Source organism: Acartia tonsa, chromosome 14 (genome assembly GCF_053477335.1).
Source record: "Acartia tonsa isolate MP-2025a chromosome 14, ASM5347733v1, whole genome shotgun sequence".
Classification (NCBI taxonomy): domain Eukaryota; kingdom Metazoa; phylum Arthropoda; class Copepoda; order Calanoida; family Acartiidae; genus Acartia; species Acartia tonsa.
Window position 1 is genome coordinate 16,233,957 of NC_137273.1, and position 20,560 is coordinate 16,254,516.

Below are 20,560 nucleotides of genomic sequence, written 5' to 3' on the forward strand. Positions count from 1 at the left end.
CAGGTAAAAAAAATTTAAAATTTTTGTTTGAAGAGTTAGAGATCAAATTATTAAACAAAATATGCATCTTTATGGATATTATTGAAATATCAGAAGAAAAAATTAAAATCGGCCTCCAGGTTCAAGTGCTGCAGGCCTCCAGGTCCACTCTGGACAGGTAAAAAAACAAGATTTTTATTTGAAGAGTTAGAGGTCAACTTATAAAACAGAAAATGCATATTTTTTGATATTATTGACACATTTGAAGAAAAAATTAAAATCGGCCTCCAGGTTCAGGTGCTGCAGGCCTCCAGGTTAACTCTGGACATGTAAAAAATAAAATTTTTAAATTTAAAGAGTTAGAGGTCAACTTATAAAACAGAATATGCATCTTTTTTATATTATTGACATTTTTGAAGAAAAAATTAAAATCGGCCTCCAGGTTCAAGTGCTGCAGGCCTCCAGGTCCACTCTGGACAGGTAAAAAAACAAGTTTTTTATTTGAAGAGTTAGAGGTCAACTTATAAAACAGAATATGCATATTTTTTGATATTATTGACATATTTGAAGAAAAAATTAAAATCGGCCTCCAGGTTCAGGTGCTGCAGGCCTCCAGGTCTACTCTGGACAGGTAAAAAAACAAGTTTTTTATTTGAAGAGTTAGAGGTCAACTTATAAACAGAATATGCATATTTTTTGATATTATTGACATATTTGAAGAAAAAATTAAAATCGGCCTCCAGGTTCAGGTGCTGCAGACCTCTAGGTCTGCTCGGGACATGTAAAAATAAAAATTTTTATTTAAAGAGTTAGAGGACAACTTAAAAAACAGAATATGCATCTTTTTTGATGTTATTGACATATTTGAAGAAAAAATTCAAATCGGCCTAAAGGTTCAGGTGCTGTAGGCCTCTAGGTCCACTCTGGAAAGGTAAAAAATAAAAAATTTTATTTGAAGAGTTAGAGGTCAACTTATAAAACAGAATATGCTTCTTTTTTTATATTATTGACATATTTGAAGAAAAAATTAAAATCGAAATCCATGTTCAGATCCTGCAGGCCTCCAGGTCCACTCTGGACAGGTATAAATTAAGTCTTTTTATCTGGAAAGTTACAGGTCAACTTATAAAACAAAATATGCATTGTTTTGGATATAATAAATATACTTGAAGATAAAATTAAAATCGGCCTTCAAGTTTAGGTGCTGCAGGCTTTCATTTTTAGGTATTTTTGCTTTTTTTCCTGTTTTAGAACATGGTAGGTAGGTATCATACATTTTTACTTTTTTATATGGACAGTGACACTTTTACCTGGATCCTGGTGAACGCTGGTTGTTGCCGGCCAGGTGAATATCTCAAATGGTTATTTTGGAATTTAGAAGAAAGATTTCAAAATAGAATAAGTTTAAAACTTAAAATATAATCATATAGTGAAATTTAAGGACCCGGAGCCTGTCTGGACACACATTTTGAAGCCTTAAATGATTAATTTTACTATATTATCTTATTTTAATCATTTATTAAATACATACCTTTCTTCTAAATTCAACAATTACCTGGATATTTACCTGGCCAATGGCGAACAGCGGTCACTGGGATCCATCAAAAAGTTTCAATGAATATGATAACTACCAGGTTTAAATAAATATAGAATAGAAAAAAAAGTAGGGGGGAAATCAAATAAATAGGAAATATACCTGAAAATAGTCTCTAAAGTTCACCTGGAAGCCTGCAGCACCTGAACCTGGACGCCAATTTTATTTATTTTCTTCAAATATACATGTTACATCTAAAAAGATGCTAATGTTGATTTAAAAACTGACCTCTAACTCTTCAAATAAAAAATTTGATTTTTTACCTGCCCAGAGTGCACCTGGAGGCCTGCAGCATGTGAACCTGGAGGCCAATTTTAATTTTTTCTTCAAATATGTCAATAATAACAAAAAAATGCATATTCTGTTTTATAAGTTGACCTCTAACTCTTCAAATAAATTTTTTAATTTTTTTACCCGTCCTGAGTTGACCTGGAGGCCTGCAGCACCTGAACCTGGAGGCCAATTTTAATTTTTTCTTCAGTATGTCCATAATATAATAAAAATATGCATATTCTGTTTTATAAGTTGACCTCTAACTCTTCAAATAAAAAATTTGATTTTTTACCTGTCCAGAGTGGACCTGGAGGCCTGCAGCACCTGAACCTGGAGGTCGATTTTAATTTTTTCTTCAAATATGTCAATAATATCAAAAAAGATGCATAATCTGTTTTATAAGTTGACCTCTAACTCTTCAAATAAAAAACTTGTTTTTTTACCTGTCCAGAGTGGACCTGGAGGCCTGCAGCACCTAAACCTGGAGGCCGATTTGAATTTTTTCTTCAAATATGTCAATAATACAAAAAAAATATGCATATTCTGTTTTATAAGTTGACCTCTATCTCTTCAAATAAAAAAACTTGTTTTTTTACCTGTCCAGAGTGGACCTGGAGGCCTGCAGCACCTGAACCTGGAGGCCGATTTTAATTTTTTCTTCAAATGTGTCAATAATATCAAAAAATATGCATATTCTGTTTCATAAGTTGACCTCTAACTCTTCAAATAAAAATCTTGTTTTTTTACCTGTCCAGAGTGGACCTGGAGGCCTGCAGCAGTTGAACCTGGAGGCCGATTTTAATTTTTTCTTCTGATATTTCAATAATATCCATAAAGATGCATATTTTGTTTAATAATTTGATCTCTAACTCTTCAAACAAAAATTTTAAATTTTTTTTACCTGTCCAGAAACCACCTTCCAGCCTGCAGCACCTGAACCTGGAGACCTATCCAAAAAATGATTAAATATACGTGAAGTACTACCCAAAAGTAAACTTTTATCCCAAATAACCTATAGTCTCACATCAATACCTAGCCTAATAATCACGGATTACGTGAAAGTGGCAAAACTTCCCCCCCCCCTTGGTCAGTTTGTTCATCCAGTAGAAAAGGGGGGGATAGGGTAAAAGGGGTAGATGGGAGGTTCGTTACTTTAATCAGCTACAAGTTTCACTTTATTAGAGTACATAATAATCTAGTTTTAAGATCTATCAAAGTAATGATAAATCCATTTGACCTCTTACTAAACAAGGATGACAACATCTATAACAGCGAAGCTCTAAAATCAATTGGTAGGACAAACGAACATTAACAGTTGTCAATGTATAGTGTCATATTAATAAGAAAATTGCAAAAACACACTTTACATCATGTTTAAATTTTAAAACGTGTTTTTGTATGTGGGAGGAAACTCTACCCTAAACCCTATATCCCAACAGGGCTCTCCTAACCTTAACTTAACCTAAACTAAATCATAGGACAAAATGCTTATTTATTTAGATTAATCTATTAAAACTTAATGTCCAACCTGTAGTTCTAGATTTACAGCTGGGGATCCACAGTGGGACCGGAGTCTTGAGCAGCAGCTGGGTTAGAAATTGACGTGGATCCTGTGGTGGCCTGTCCGCACCTTGGCCGCCAGGATTGGAGGTGCTGCCGGAAAGGGCAGAACAGTCAGGTAGGGACAGGTTGCGGCGGACAACCTTCATCTTACTAAGCCTGCAATATAGTTTTTAAAGTGTTAAAAGTATGGTAAACATGATTATTAGAGAAAAAATTATTTTTTTTTTTTTGGGGGGGGGGCAATAACTCCTTATAAACCTTCCCACGCTCTATAGAAAGATACGTTGTATAGGAGAACCATATCTGTTAAGCGAATTGCGAGAATCTTCAGTACAATCAGACAGAATAATAGACATCCTGTAACTTTCATATAAGGATTTACAAAAAGGCATTAAAAATTAAGTTTATTTTAAAACAGATAAAAAACATCTTTAAAATGGACATACGTATTTTCTAGTAACAATTGTCGGATTCAAACAAGCCTAAATTTTCAGTAACAGACGCCCTCCAATGTAGACATGTTTAGTAGCACAGCTACTCTATATCTATTTACCTTATAAACTGTTCGACAGCCTTCTTCCTGACGACCTGAGCCGGCGAACCAAGTACTGTGTCGATTATGAAGTCGTTCACGGATGGCAGAGAATAAAATCTAAATAAAAACAATAATGGATATAAATTGAGCAATATCGGAGGACTATACTAGTAATCTAAATATCCATTCTACAACTATTATGATGATAGAATTTAGATGAAATTTGTTTTTTTTTTGTCGAGGGGATGGGATTATGATATGATAAAAGGACAGTCCCTTATTTATTAAATGTTAATTTTCGTTAGAATATATAGCTAAAAACCCAAACAAAGGTTATGCAATCAAAATTAATTATATAATCTAACCTTGGTAGAAGACATTGTCTAAGTGTCAGGCAGGTAACCAACAACTCCAAAGCTTCGCCTTAATAAAATAAAATTCACCTTGATTAAAAAAATTGACATTGTATAAGTAGGATTTCCTTTACAATGCTTTTATCTTCTCAAGGACCTGGAAATTTAGGTTTATAACTATTTTAGAGGAGGGTACAAACACCCACCAAAGAGAAATCGCCCTTAACAAAAATCACCCCTAAATTTTTTTTATATTTTTCTTCTGAAATCTAAAATTGAAATGTGGCGTGGCCGTATGTATATTTAGGTAGCAAGATTTCTGTCTGTCTGTATTTATGTCCATTAAGATCTCGTTTACAATTAGGCCGATCTTGCCAATTTAAAAAAAAAACTTTTTTGCCATTTTACAGATGACCCAATAATGAGATTATATATCAGCCGGCTATCCAAAAAGTATCCGGCCCAACCCTAATTTTAACGCAGATATTACTTAAAATTTAATATTACTTAAGTAAAACGGTTTAAGGTTTAAAACAAGGGCTTAGATGTCCCGAAACATGACAAAATTGTAGTACAGTATGCAGCTCGTGTGCTGTGCTGCGTAGAGTCTGCTTGATATTTTGCGCACCATGTATCTCGTCCTTAAAGAACTCTTGACGTACGGAATAATGGACTTACGAGCAGGCATCCACTATTTGAAAAGTAATTGTGCTACCAAAAATCTATGTTATTAAAAATGTCTCGAACCTGCAATCTGTGAGTCGGCTGGTGAAACTTGAGACTGTTGGGCACATATTCCAGCATGCAGCGATAGTTCTACAGTGGAACCCTGAACATTATAATTATAATCTGATAGTAAGCTGGTGAAACTTGAGACTGTTGGGCACATATTCCAGCATGCAGCGATAGTTCTACAGTGGAACCCTGAACATGGCATAATTATAATCTGATAGTAAGCTGGTGAAACTTGAGACTGTTGGGCACATATTCCAGCATGCAGTGATAGTTTCGCATATTTTTTCCTAGTTAATGATTAAACTGCATTTAAATAGCATATATTGGAAAAAAAAATCAATTTTCTACCACGTAGTTTTTAAAATATCAAGACTTGAAAATTGTCTTTTTGTGATATATGCAATTTAAAAAGACGATTTTCAAGTCTTGATATTTTAAAAACTACGTGGTAGAAAACTGAAATTCTTTCAAATATATGCCACATAAATGTAATTTAACCATTTCATCAGGATAAAATGTGCGGTTTACTAAATTAACTTCAAATGCATTTCGTGAAACTACCCCTTTGAGTGTCTCTCGTTAATCGGTATATTTTCAGTGAAGCTTCTTAAAGGTCCCAGGAAAGTTTTTTGCTTTAAAGAAAAGTTGTCCCTAGAAAAAATAGAACATCAAGTTAAGTCTAATTTATCAGGACGCTTTGCACTTGTCTTAAGAATATTTAGGCTTTTTCTATTAATGAAAAATAATAAAAATGGTGAAAATATTATGGATTGATTAATCAAATCAACGGTTTTGAATTACCATCCCTAGTTCAAATCGTTATTCAAAGATAGTTAGGAAGTTTTTGTCATAACCTTAACGACATTCAAGGATAATTAGGAAGTATTTGTCATAACCTTAACGACATTCAAGGATAATTAGGAAGTATTTGTCATAACCTTAACGACATTCAAGGATAATTAGGAAGTATTTGTCATAACCTTAACGACATTCAAGGATAATTAGGAAGTTTTTGTCATAACCTTAACGACATTCAAGGATAGTTAGGAAGTTTTTGTCATAACCTTAACGACATTCAAGGATTATTAGGAAGTTTTTGTCATAACCTTAACGACAAACCATAAAATTAACCAAATATTATTATTATTATTATGTATTTTATTGATAATTCACAACAAAGAAAAATTAAATAATAATATAAAAATATACAAGGTTTCATTCAGTGAAAATATGATTTTTTTTGAGTTTAAAAGAGGAGTTCGTGGATAGTCCCCTTTGAATAAATTTTAAAATTACAGTTTTAAAATTACAGTTTAATTTTTAGTCAAAAGACATGTCTAGTGATGCCAATGCTGCAGCTAGGTCTTCTTTGCTTAGTTCCATATCGGAGGTTTCATCGTCCGAAAGCAGCGAAGGATCGGGGAAAGTTGACGGGTGGTGTATATGTGATGCTTGAGATGTTGAAAGTGATGAGTCATCTATATTGACGGTACTGGTTGAGGTGCCTGATGTCAAGGTCCGTGTTTGATTACTGGGTGATGATGTGCTGCCTGGTGTTGGGATCATAGTTGAGCAGAATGAGGGGGTGTGATACAGGGTTGGTTTTTTTAAGGCTGTAACCCAGCTGTAGAAAGATTCTGATTCCTTCCTGTTGATGACAGGTAGAGAGGTGACCCGCTTGATGCTGATGGTCTTGAGATAGGAGGATAGGGTGTTCGTGGCTGCTACTGTGGGGTGGACCAGGTCATGGGTGAATGGAACAGGAAGGGTGCGGCCAAAAATTGCAGTTGGGGGGATAAATTCAACTTTCTCTATCTTTAACAGGGGATGAAAAGCCATAAATTTATTTAAATAAAGAATATATTCCCCCGTGGAATCGAAAGGGAAGGAGGGGGTAATAAGGTGGTGAGGGGTTGAACAACAGTTGCGAGAAAAACGAGGCAAAGGACCAAACAGCTTTATTTTACCTTTAAAACCTAACTGTATATCTGAGATAAGATTGCAAGTTTCAGCAATAAGACTATTAATTTGTTTGTCCGTTAAAAATTTTGGGTTTTCCAAATGGTAAACACCATCTTTCTTGAAATGGTTACTTTTGCTAAAAATATGATTTCCCAAAAAGAGTAAAACTAAAGTATCATTTGAATTGGACGATATTGGTAATTTAATCCCCTTAATATTGTTAAAAAAATCTCCACCTTTACATAAATCAATGACGTCAAAACCCGAGTTAGTTGCAGAATCCTTAATTTTTTCAACACAGTTTTTCAGAATTGAGGTGCCCAAAAGAACAAGTTTTGTTTTAGTTATGGGAGGGGTATTTGTACTACCGGAGAAACCACCCAAGAGGGCGTCAGAGCTTGGGATAGTGAGGGGGGAGGAAGGGGGAGATACGCAACGCAATTGGTTAAAAAGTAAAGGAAGAAAAGTAGATTCTATCAAAGTATTTGGTTTGGTAGAGCCTAAGAAAACTTCACTATCACATTGGATTGTGATTGTTTTGTTATTCTTGATAAAGGAGATGGGGGGGACAGGCAAGATTTTTTTGTCCATACCTAATTCCCTGCAAGCAATTGAGAAAGGTTTCCACATTGAAAATTTGTTTTCCACACCACCCATAAAATCGCCTAAAAATTTTGCTTTTATTACAGACAAAAATTGCTGAATAGTAATGAGGGCGTGCTCAGGGAATCCGTGGGGGTAGGGGGTGACAAACGGGACAACCTCCCATCCCATTTCTGCTTTAACCCACTCAGAAAATTCACCCAATTTAGATAAATATTCAGTGGCCCCAACATTAATTAGATAAGAAAGAATGGATACCAGGGCAACATAATATAACAAATATAACATGCTCTTTAATACTTAAATACCTATAGATGTTAGCAATTTAAGTTTTAAAAAATATGATCTTTGTCTGATAAGATTATTTGCTATTAATTCAGTGACGCTTACCTCAGATCCCAGAGAGCCACTAGATCCAGTTGAGCTATCCCTGCTTCTCCGACCAATATACACGCGATCTGCTTTCGGTGCTGAACAAATATGTCTATTATAACGCAGGGATATAATGGAAAAGACAATGACCGAAAAATCTATGTACAATGATCATCCCCAATGATAATACACAAAATTACTCCTGTAGATTACAATTAGTGGATGAAACGTTTGGACACTCTACTTAACAAACCAACCAATAAAAACACGCAATAAAAGTCCCCTAGGTTATTAAGCCAACGAATAAGAAAACATTACTATAAAACTTTGGGGACTAGTGTAATAAACAGCCCATACTTTCTAATTATAACGGGTCCAAGAAGAGATCCCTGCAACACACCAATTTGTGACACATAATCTTTTAAGAGACCCATGTTTAGGAGGTCCCTAAGGGTCAAACAAACGAAGAATCATAAAATGTTGCATTGGCGGGAAAAGTGAATATTATATGGCTTTTTAAAAAAAGTAAAAACAAAAACTTTGAATCATTAAGTATTTTTTTTTACAAAGTAAAATAAGCAAAATATGTACAAAAAATGTCACTTCTATAGTTGCAAAATCTTGTAGAATAATATTATTGGTTGATATGAACACTAAAGGTTTGTACCTATAATACAATTAAGATTTAATACAGTATGACCCTCGAAAAAGTATCTTTAAGGGTATACAGTCCTTATTTCTTAATGTATCACAAAAAATAGCATATGTCCTTGTTCTCTGTATATTTCCACACAAACATGTATAAAAAAATTTATTTTACCTCCATTAACACCGGAGATTTTTAGAGCTAAAGTTTTGAAAAAGTGACTGAGAAAAATAATTTTTTTTGTTTCCCACCATTTTTGGATGGTTACATTATGTCTTTCTGGTAACTGAAGAATGTAAAACAAAGAAAAACATGGTAACTAATTATTTCTTTTTATTCCACCAAAAAATATAAATTTTAAAGGCAAAAAATACTACTGAATGAATTGATTATTTGCAAATTTCAGGCTATTTACTTACCCTTATTTAAGAAAAGAATTAATTATGACAGTTGCTCCGCCCCCTTTTTTGACATCTCAATCACTTAACAGGGGGTTAATTAAGCTTTTTAGACTAAAAAATCATTATAATGTAATTTTATTTTCCTTATAACTTTTTTGTTATTAAAGTTATGATTATGAAACAAAAACAATATTCCTGCTATATTCATAAAGATTTATTTGGTTTTTTAATCTAAAACAATTTTGCCTCATAAGTAAGTTTTTCAAAATATCATTACACAAGAAAGACTCAAAAATATGTGTAAAAAAAGACTTTTAACTTAAAACCTAAATTTTTGGTTTCATTTTTGTATAAAGTTTCTGCTAGTAAGAAAAATAATAGGATTTCTATCTTAATTTTGCCAAAAAAGTCAATTTATGTTAAAAGTTACTTTTTGCTCAGTCACTTTTTCAAAACTTTAGCTCTAAAAATCTCCAGTGTTAATGGAGGTAAAATTATTTTTTTTTATATATGCTTGTGTGGAAATGTACAGAAAACAAGGACATGTGCTATTTTTTATGATACATTAAGAAATAAGGGCTGTATACCCTTAAAGATACTTTTTCGAGGGTCATACTGTATATGTCACAAAGTTTTTTGAGCCAACGAATTAGAGATCGTATTTACAGATTACTTTCAGACTACAGTAAAAAATCCTCCTTATCCTATAGTTAGAAGTTACAAAATCTTGTAGAATAATATTATTGGTTGATATGAACGTTAAAGGTTTGTAAAATACAATTAAATTAAGATTTAATAAATAACCCAATATTTTTTGAGTCAAGTAATGCGAAATGGTAAGTATTTCCATAACTTTGGGTACCTGATTGAATGCCCATACTGGCAAGAAACAGTTTGCCGGCGGCTGCGGCCCAAACCACGCGCACCAGACAGGTTAACAGCTCTACATACTCGTTCTCACCCATAGTTTGAACAACCTTAAAAAAATCAAATAATTTTTTCTATCCAATAAACATAATGTAAATACCTATCAACAATCAATTCTAAATTTTATTAGAGAGGCTGCAATATGAAATATACATTTTGTAATAGAAACTCGGTTTTAGTATTTAAACAAAGTAAAGTGTTTATGAAGACACTATGGTCTATTTAAGGGGTTTAGTGGAAATTTGGTATAGCTGTAATCAAATTTAAATATTTACAGTTCTACCAGTCCGAATTCATTAAAATAAAAAGTTATGAGTAATATATTACATTAGGCAACTTTTTAAAGTTGGTCATGTATAGGTGCGTGCACAGGAATGTGATTGGGGGGTAACCAAAAAGGGGTGATTTTTTAAATATACTTTTCGTTACTACTCTGTTATTTTTAAAGATAATTGAACCAAGTTTCTTCCCTGATTCAATTACTACCCTAGGTAAACGATTATTAATAAATAATAGGGATTTCCCGCCGAAACCGCCGAATTCCGCCGTGTTATTTGCTACCTCATTTGGCTGTTTGGAGTCAATAGAAAAGTGTGATCTATTTGAATAAAAGTATTATAATACACCTTTTTCTATCCACTTACAACTGCTTTTTATAATTTATTTAAGAGGGGTTAGGTCTTTTTAAACTTAAAGAAAATGAATATTGAGACTGGATAATCGAGCTTCCTATTAAAGATATTGATTAATTTTTTTTGTAAAGTATCTTATGTGTATTTTTCTACCTGTATAGTCTACCGAATTTGCTGAAACAGCAAGACGCGGAAAAGTAAGTAAAGTATAGTCTACCATTATAAGTACCTATTTAAATTTAGCACTGTCCTTCAAGGGCCTACAGGGGCCAACACCGCCCCCCCCCCGCCCCCCCCCTACTACCAAACCAGAAGTTAAAATTTTAATTTTGTTTTTAAAAGTATCAGACTGAGTTTTAAAGGAAAAAAGAATTCTCATAACTTAACTAAATATTTTTTTGTATCTATGCCCCCTCCCCCCCTATCTAACCAAAAATAAGTTAACCATCATTAAATTGATATCAAACAAACTTTAATTCATTTTAGAACAGTAAAGAAAAACCGGTAGACCAAGTAATAGACTAAAACAGTATTTGCCAGCTAAATCATAACATAAAAATGCTTTGTATCTTTCAAAAAATGACAGAAGAAACAAACACATTTACTCTTTGAAATCTTAATGTTCTTAGAGTTTTACAGACAGAGTGAGGGGACCTAGTGAACTAAAGAGTAGATGCTTGTTGGTGAGTTAATCATCACAAAAAAATCAGCTTTCTTACAAAATAAAACTGCGTAGTAGATCAAATTTTCCCTATAGATATCTAATGTCTGTAAGAGAATTAACAACAGACCGACGGACCATATAAATTTTACACTAGATGATTGTTTGTACAGATAATGTTCATAAAAAGATTTTCTTTCAACCGTCTTGAGTCGTAGCAAAGAAATTCACGATGTTTACCAATCGGTTCATACAGACTGACGGACTTTGCGAATATGAAAGTAGCTACGCTACTACAAAATTTATTTTTGCACTTTCCTTCCAAGGACTAGAGTTGCAAAAACCTTCCCTAAATACTAAAATTAAAAAATTAGTTTTTTAAAATTTGCGGGCGGCGGCTTTTTTTGCGGGAACTGCGGGTAAGTCGCGGTTTTCTTTTAAAATTATTGTTCCTCAAGTAATTACTGATTAATTTTAAAAAGTTTTACTCAATTATCTTTAATAGTAATGGAATAACAGAGAAATTAAGATTGCTGTTATGATTTGTAATTCCCCCCCCCCCCCCTTCAAATTTAGATTTTACAGGCAATTTTCAGATTAAAAATTTTTAAAGTTGCGCTACCGACCCCACTCTGGAAACTTGACTAAAAGTTGTACAGCATGACCCTCGAAAAAGTATTTTTAAGCATCTGCAGCCCATATTTCTCAATGAATTATCAAAAAATGTATATGTCCTTGTTCTCTGTAGATTTCCACATAAGTAGATATAAAAATATTTTTTTTACATCAATTAACAGCTGGGATTTTTAGAGCCAAAGTTTTGAAAAAGTGGCTGAGGAAAAAGTAACTTTTCAAGAAAAATGTTTTTTTAAAGTGAAATGACGTGTTTTCCTCATAATTTCAATACTTTTTATAAAACTTATATAAAGATGTTTCCAAGAAATTTATTTCATGCTGAAAGCACTTTTTTCACTTGCTCTAAAAGGCATTTTTAGATTAGTGTAAATTGCAAAAACACCCTTACAGAAAGAAATCCTATAAAAAATAGTAGCAAATTAAAAGTTTACATAAACAGAAATCAAACACTTTTTATTTTATTAAAATAAGTTAAAAAACAAAAAAGTTACAGCTACAAACTTTTATTAAACATTTAACATTAACAAATGATTTTTATGTGTTTTTAAGTAATTTGTATGAGTGGGCGGGAATTTAAGCACTAATCTTTCCGGTCGTAAGCATTAATTGGGGAGGGGTTTATTTAAGGTCATATTAATAAAGAGGAGATATTATAAGATTTGAGGGTAAATGGTTACGAGAAAAATGCATTTGATGAAATTTTGAAAAGTAATTTTTTATATGTAAAAGTAACGTTTTTTAATGCAATAAAAAATGTATCAATTGAAAACTTGCTCTTCTTTCTTATTTGTTTTTTAACTGGTTGATAAAAAGTAATATACTAATAAAAAACTAAGAAATATTTAGCAATATCCAGTTTCTCAAGCACTTTTTCCAAACTTTGGCTTTAAAAATCTCGGCTGTTAATTGATGTAAAAAAAATATTTTGATATCCTTTGATGTAGAAAATTATAGAGAACAAGTACATATGAATCTTTTAATATTTTATTGAGAAATATAGGCTGCAGATGCTTAAAAATACTTTTTCGAGGGTCATGCTGTATTATATTCTCAAAATTTAGAATCATATAAGGTTTGGTATGGGGTCGGTAGCGCAACTAGGAGTAAAATGACGAAAACTAATTTTTTTTGCTAAATTTTTCAGTAAAAAAATGACGAAAATTATTTCATAAAGGGATAGTTTCACGAAGTGCATTTAAAAAAAAATAGTGAACTGTAAGTTTTTTCTATTTTAAATAACGTAGTAGTGCATAATATAAAGTTATTGATTAAAATTAAAAGATTTGACCAGGGATTTTCCTTAAAAAATGAGTTTTTCATTTTTATTTTCAACTTCGTTGCGTGTTATATATGGCAAAAACTTTTTTGTCGTAAATACAACTTTAGATAGCATTTACTAGTTAATAGAAATTCAAACTTTTTATACAACAAAATACACATAACAACAAAGAATGACCAATAAAATATTTAGTATGGTACTTAGAGTAGTGATCTTTTTATATGTCTTAGTAGAATATATTAGGCATTGGATAGATATGATTGTGATAAAGAATTTTAACATTGACCTGACCAAGCTTTTTTTTATTTGACAATATCTAAAAGAGTTAGTGATTTGCAACATAAATTACATGAGAATGGTCTTTTTATATAAATATATGTTGTATGGTTAGTTGGTACTTCCGCGTGAGATAATGTGTATATTGTAAGTAAACCGGATGGTTTTCTTTATTTCTTTAAAAAGAATCTATAAAAAACCTGTCCTATAATGAACCGGACGTTATTTTTTATGTTTTTAAGTAACTTGTCCCAAGGGGAACCCCTGTTCAATTTTTTTATAACTCTTGTGAAATATGTGGAAAAAGATTCTCAGATATTGGTGTTTTGACTATACATATTTGGAAAAAAATAGACCATTCTCATGTAATTTATGTGGCAAATCACTTTAACTTTTTTCGATATTGTCAAATAAAAAAAGTTTGGTCTGGTCAATGTTAAAAATTCTTTAACATATAATCATATCTATCCAATGCCTAATATATTCTACTAAGACATATAAAAGTTCACTACTCTAAGTACCTTAACTCTTTAAATACACTTCATAGAACTATCCCTTTACTTTCAAAGCATAAAATTAACACTTATAAGGTAAAATATATAATAAAAATGTTTTTATTTATTGATTTGGTGTATATATTTGTAAAGAATATGAACGAAATTAGTTTTTAATAGATATTTATGCAAAAAAAAATTATTTTTCATATCTAGGTAGAAAATAAAAAGTAGATTTTTGACCTTCAAAAAATATTGATTTGACCCAACTTTGAAGTAAAAATAAACTTAGTTCCAAGCGTTATTTTTTCTTTTCCTTGTCCATTATGCATGCGCTGGGGTATGTAAATCAATAATATAAAGTTAAAATAAGAAAATTTGATCATGACTTTTTTGCCAAATTTCCACCCTTAGACCGTTGTGGAAGAGGGATGAGACTAAATAAATAGATTGATCTATTTCACTTGGTTTTGCCAGAAATCTGACCCTTGTTATCCCTGAATATTTTAATTTCACGAATAATAACGGTCACCTTGCTTGCAGAGAGGGCTAGGGGAGACTTCATGTCACTGGCTGTTAAATCCAATGCTGACTTCTTTGGTGGAGTTGGCCTAGACAAATTAATGCTAAATTAATCATCTAAGCAACTTTGATATATTAGATACATTAGGTGTAAGGAGAAATGGATTATAATTTTGATAAAGCATCAATAAAAAAACATTCGGTATCATAAATCACAGATAGAATACTTGATTGACAGTCTTTATATCCTTTAAGATTTTGCTAGCAAACAATAACATGTTTATATTCCATAGGGGCGTCGTAGCTCAGTGGTAACGCACTGAGCTACGGTGATGAGAGTTCGAGTTCTAGTCCCCATGTGGCAACTCGAATTTCTCAGTTGAATACATTGACGCAACTTCCCCTGGTTGTGTAAGAAGGGGATTATTGAGTAAGTTTGGATACTTAATAGTCAAGTACATAATATCCCAAGCTCCTCTGCGGAGAGCGTCATTTATTGCGGTGACTTAATTTGGGGCACCTGCCATACTCGGCGAGGGTGAGGTAATAATGAGTAGCTCTCATGAGATAGTGGGTCAAGTCATAATGTGCTTGAACGTGGAGCTTGATAGCCCTAGTGGCTATACAAAAGTGTCTCAGCCTACTCCATGACTATTTAGGTCCAAACCCTAAGAGACTATGGCTAATCAATCAATCAATGTTTATATTCCAAACATTAAATATAGGGAGGAAGGGAACATTGTACTAAAAATTACACTGGTATATAAGATTTATATCCACGTTATCTTATTGAATTGTTGGGTTTAAAACTAGTGTGAAAACTTCTCATCCAATAATTTTAATATACAGATGCTAGAAGCTGTAATTTTGCTTACATTATAGGGACGTGCATTAATTTTTCGTCCATTGTCTTATACCCTAAGATATTTCATTACATCTAATTCAAATAATTATAGAGTAGCCTCGCGCGCCAAAATTTAAATACTACCTTGCCATTGGACTGGCCGCCGGGACAGGTTGGGGTAGCGGGGACGAGGGTGGAGGGGTGTTCTTACCACTGCCCCCGGCGCTCCCACTGCCTCCTGAAGCACCGCCGCTCCAGTCCCGCCCCCCGTGGTTGAGCACCTGCTGACCGCAAAGCAAGTAGCCAGCCAGTTGCAGGGATATCAGGTAGGCAGACTAAATTTGACATTAATCATTATCTTTAGAACGAACACTTTGGAGACTTTTATTGAATTTTGATTGGTTGGTATATTAAGTGTGTCCACGCGTTTTAACCATTAAATGTAATCTAGAAAAGGGTGATTTTGTGTATCAACATTATTATTGTACATCCATTTATTGGCTTTTACAACTGGTTAGGCATTATATTACAGAAAAGCAAAGAATTATAATAGTGGTTGTGTCTTAGAAATAATATTAATTTCAAATATGTCAAAAATCCATGTAGAGTTATCTTGCATTTTAAGAAACATGACGACATATTATTATGGAATTTTGATATAAATTTAACAAGATAATATTTAAATTTCCTGTCTCGTATCAGTGTCCACATCAAATGGCAGGGCCTCTTTATCCAGAACATTGAGAAGGTGTCGGAGACCCCCCTCCTTCAGGATATCCTCCCCGAATCTGACGGACACCATTGTGGTGCTCGGGTGACATGGCATTATCCGACTGCTTAGCACCTGGAAAAAAGTTTTTTAACACATCAAATCTGTTGTGTATAGTTAAATCAACGAAAAAAATTACACACAACAAAGATTAAATGAAAAAGCGAGGAGCGAATATTTCCGAAATACTATCAAACTTTTGTTGAGTTTTAATCTTACTGTTATATAATTACACTATAATAAAGTTTGCTTGTGTGTTTATTTTTTTCTTCTCTTAAAACTGGGGATGAACTTAAGGGGGGGGGGGGGGTTAATGCAACAATCTCGTAATCAATGTATAAATGGCACTTAGAATTCGAATTTTGATCTAAAATTCTGCAGGAGTAATCCTTGGTAGGTCTATTTTCCCTAAATTGAACAAAAAAAATGGAAAAATAACGGCTAACAGCTGGCGGCTCAGCAGTTTATCCATTTTTTGCGCTATTTTCAATGCAAATCATCACGAAACCTATCTCCACATAATACTATTTTCTGCTCCAAAATGTTTTCTAACGGTTCTAGCCATTTATACATTGATTACGAGATGGTTGCATTAAACCCCCCCCCCCCCTTTTCACCGTTCACCTTACATTATTTGATTGAAACATAGTGCAATGAATAAAAAAAGCTTGAGATCACTGCTGGAAGGTGCATAATATCAAGTATCAATATATTATATATTATATTAATATATAAAGATACTCAAATATTTGTTTTATTTACATGCTTTAGGTATAAATGCATTTATCAAAAAAAGAAAATAATTCACTAATTCAAATTTAAGACATTTCGTGGAACTACTTTGGTTAATTTGTCTTTCATAAATATTAAAAATAGTAAAAATGTACCTCTAAATTATACAGAACTCTAAGTGGGTTCATATTCTGTGCAGAATAATCCAGGATTTTCTCCAACACAGACGCTCTTCTGTCACCACTGAAAATTAAACGATTATGATTGACAACATTCATAAACCTATTTTGATTAACATCCGAGAATAGTTATTTTTTCGTATGGATGAGAACCGGTTCCTATCCACCGGATTCGAATGAATACGAGAAAATAATTTTCTTCCATAACTAGCGTTTTTCCTTATTTGGCATTAAAATAAGTTCTTTGCATAAAACCTTCTTTTAAGTAAAAATCTTTATACCAAGGATTATCTGTCCGCAGGACCTTCTGTTTGAACAAGTTACTTAAGAAATTTCTAAGCAACTTAATTTTTTTTGCTGACTGATATCTTTTAAAAGCCCAAAAATATTTTTATACCTGTTTTTCTCAGGTGTGGGCGAGGGTGCCGCCTCCATTCTCGTTGAACCACCATTTGCGGATTTTCTTATGATAGGAGAACCCCTGTAGCAAAGGAGTAAAGAGATAAATAACTAAGTAACCTAACCCCATATTCTTTTTTTTTTTTTTTTTTTTTTTGGGGGGGGGGGGGTGAGTTTGTCAGTGAGAGAAGGAACATTGGAATGTAAATTAAACTGGTACCCAAAGTTTTATTCGTTACTACAACAACTTTGGATACTTTCATTATGTCTTGATTTGTTAATACAAAGTCAAAACTTTTCCCCCATCTAAAGATTTTGTTTCGCAAATATATGTACAACAATTTATCATTCATTGTCTTATCCCTTAAGATCCCTGATCTCTATAAATTTACTAGCGGTTTCACCCCTAGCCTTTTTCCCTAAAGGTTCAAGGGAGAATTTTAAAAATTTTGTTTACATTTTTTTTTAGATATTTTCTGTATTTTTAACTTTTTATAACTCTTTATAACATTTTATTACTCTTTATAACTTGTTATAACTTTCTATATTTATTTATATTAATTGATATTTTCTAAAACCTTCGATTTTTTTCTCTTTTTTAATGTCTTTGAAAAAATATAAAAAAAAGTATAAAAAAATATAAAAAGATATAAAAAAATATAAAAATATATAAAATTATGTAAAAACATAAATTAGAAAAAAATATGAATTTTTTTTTTTTTTTTTGGGGGGGGGGTGGGGGTGTCCCACTCCCCAAGAAAATAGCTTAAAACCACCACAGGACCAATAGGTATATACCCTGAAGAGTATAATCCAATCGGTTCAGTGGTTACAGAGATCTTAAGCTTCAGACGGACGGACGGACAGACACATCAAGCTACTTTGTATTATAGATTATCTCTTAATCCTTGCCTTGGACTAGCAGAGCTGCTTGCCTGATGGCTTTGCTGTTGCTGCTTCTGCATTGGGATGGAATCCAAGGCGTTAGCAACATCCTAAACAAAGAGTGGGAATTCATAAAAGAATATTTTTTTTTCAGTTTTGCTTCGAAACCTATTAATATTCGCTGGATTAGAACTGGTTCTAAGCCACATTGAAAATCATGTACAGCATCTTATTACAGACAATTTTCCACGAATATTTAAATAAAAGATTAGGCAGCTTTCCGTGAATAAAAAAATATTTAGTTTTGTTGTCCCCGAAGGACGATTAGCAGATGCACTACGTTAAATATGCTTAGTCTTATGATTTTATGCTAGGACAATTGGTTGCTAAAATTGGCCGCTAGCAGCCCTCGAAATTCATAGATAATCGTTACTGTTTCTATGAATTTTTACCATGAACTGCACTAGATCTATATTCTATATGTTTAGTAATAACATAAAATATTACAATAGATATAACAATTTCATGTACCTGATCTGTTGGAATAAGATGCAGCACGCGTCTAATAGCGGCCAGAACATTGCTATCCTGAAAAGTACAATCCATGAGAGCACAGCACATAATTTCAAATTTGAGAAAATGTGATAAAAGTTGTTCAGCGAGAAGATTATGGGTCCTCATTAAGTCAATCTAAAATTGACGTAGGTACGCAAAATCGATTAAAGTCATCATAATAAATACTAATATAAAAATAACAGTATGCCTTTCTGTGTGCCTGTTTATTTTTCTTTTTAAAACTAAAATTGAAAGTAAAGGGTCGACTTATACAATTTCTCAGTTTCCCATAGAGACCTCTAGGGTCGTAACTACTAATGTTTAAATATACATACAAGGGAATGTTTATTATTATCAATATCAGGGAGGGATGGGATATTGAAATTTGTTGGCTTAATAGAGAAGACAATAAAATAGCAATAAAACATCATAGAACCTTTCTGTTTGAGAAAAAAACCGAACTCAACAGTCAGATCTTGACGGACAAAAAACCTTACTACTTTACAAAACATTATAAAAAAAAGTCTACTAAAAGTATACCTCGATTTGAGCAAGTTTATAAAGAAGACTGAATGTATTCTGTTCAGAAGCCATGATAACACCGGGTAGGTTCTTCTCCTCATCTAGCTCGTATGCCTCAATTAATAATGGATATATTATTACTTGGATATTACACCTCATTTTCATGTTCTCTAATATAGTGAAACTTACAGCGGGCTAAAATAACCACCCAATCCCCTCCTATTGGATGGACTTACTAAACAATAAATGTTAGCAACCTAGATTGACGACAATTAATTCTCTGTAACAATATCAATCTATATACAATCTACACTACATCCATTGAATTAATATTTATTTTCTAGTATGGCGTCAAGAAACCTATTAACATCCGCTGGATTAGAACAGGTTCTCCGCCATACTGAAAAAACATGTATAGCATCGTATTACAGACAAGTTTTTTTTAAATTTAAAAAGTAATACTAGTAAGTTTTGATAGCGGAGGCCTTCGGTCCCTCTAGGCTCACAAAACTGGTATACCTGTCGTCCGGGGGAGATGATATCCATACTCTGGTTGAGCAGCCCCTCTCTACCCGCCACTGGGCTCATGGCCAAGTTACCCCGGGGACTTCCTAAAAATATTCATTAATTAGCAAGATTATATTCTACAAAAACATTTAAAGGCTCACTACTCCAAGTACCCGTTGAAATGCATTTTATGCAACTATCCTTTTAATTCTAATACTAATAATCACAAAAAATATGAAAATCAGACCAAAATCACCAAAGCTAGGTATGTGGAAATCCGAATAAAATAAAGGCGGCTAAAAAGCTGCTTCAAAGCAGTCGGACCAAATAATTATAGAATAGCTTTGCTACTAAAAAAAATTGAAAATTATTGCCCTTGAAGAGGAAACAAATTATGAATTGAATTACATCACTCTGTACCACAAAATAGGTTGGTAATTCCGCTTATATAAATGTGGCCATCCTTGTTTAATTTAAGTAGATGAATACCTAATGGTTCAGAATTGCTACCAGTAGCGGGAACAACTGCTGTTGATGTACTGGAACTTGCTGTCGTTTTTACCTACAAAAACAAGGACAATTATGTATTGTACACATACAGCATAAATAGGTCACAGTGAGGGAGGGGACATAAGGTTTTTTTTACACTAGTCCCCAATTTTCTATAATAACGTTTTCTTATTTGTTGGCTGAACAAAATTGGGGACTTTTATTGAATTTGATTA

At 32.8% G+C, this 20,560-nt stretch overlaps 1 protein-coding gene across 1 annotated transcript in view; it reads right to left on the minus strand.

The window, feature by feature from the left end:
• The window catches only part of LOC145305297 (ubiquitin carboxyl-terminal hydrolase 24-like), a 94,825-nt gene that overhangs the window by 31,305 nt on the left and 42,960 nt on the right, over positions 1-20,560 (minus strand). The window contains exons 29-44 of the mRNA XM_080146906.1: positions 20,325-20,397; positions 19,848-19,939; positions 19,347-19,442; positions 18,783-18,839; positions 18,279-18,361; positions 17,365-17,448; positions 16,944-17,031; positions 15,976-16,131; positions 15,432-15,622; positions 14,454-14,532; positions 9,879-9,993; positions 7,988-8,067; positions 5,045-5,126; positions 4,310-4,367; positions 3,963-4,061; positions 3,375-3,565 (exon numbers count right to left, since the gene is read on the minus strand). Coding sequence (XP_080003032.1) covers positions 3,375-3,565; positions 3,963-4,061; positions 4,310-4,367; positions 5,045-5,126; positions 7,988-8,067; positions 9,879-9,993; positions 14,454-14,532; positions 15,432-15,622; positions 15,976-16,131; positions 16,944-17,031; positions 17,365-17,448; positions 18,279-18,361; positions 18,783-18,839; positions 19,347-19,442; positions 19,848-19,939; positions 20,325-20,397 — 1,624 coding nt within the window. The remainder of the gene's footprint in view (positions 1-3,374; positions 3,566-3,962; positions 4,062-4,309; positions 4,368-5,044; positions 5,127-7,987; positions 8,068-9,878; positions 9,994-14,453; positions 14,533-15,431; positions 15,623-15,975; positions 16,132-16,943; positions 17,032-17,364; positions 17,449-18,278; positions 18,362-18,782; positions 18,840-19,346; positions 19,443-19,847; positions 19,940-20,324; positions 20,398-20,560) is intronic.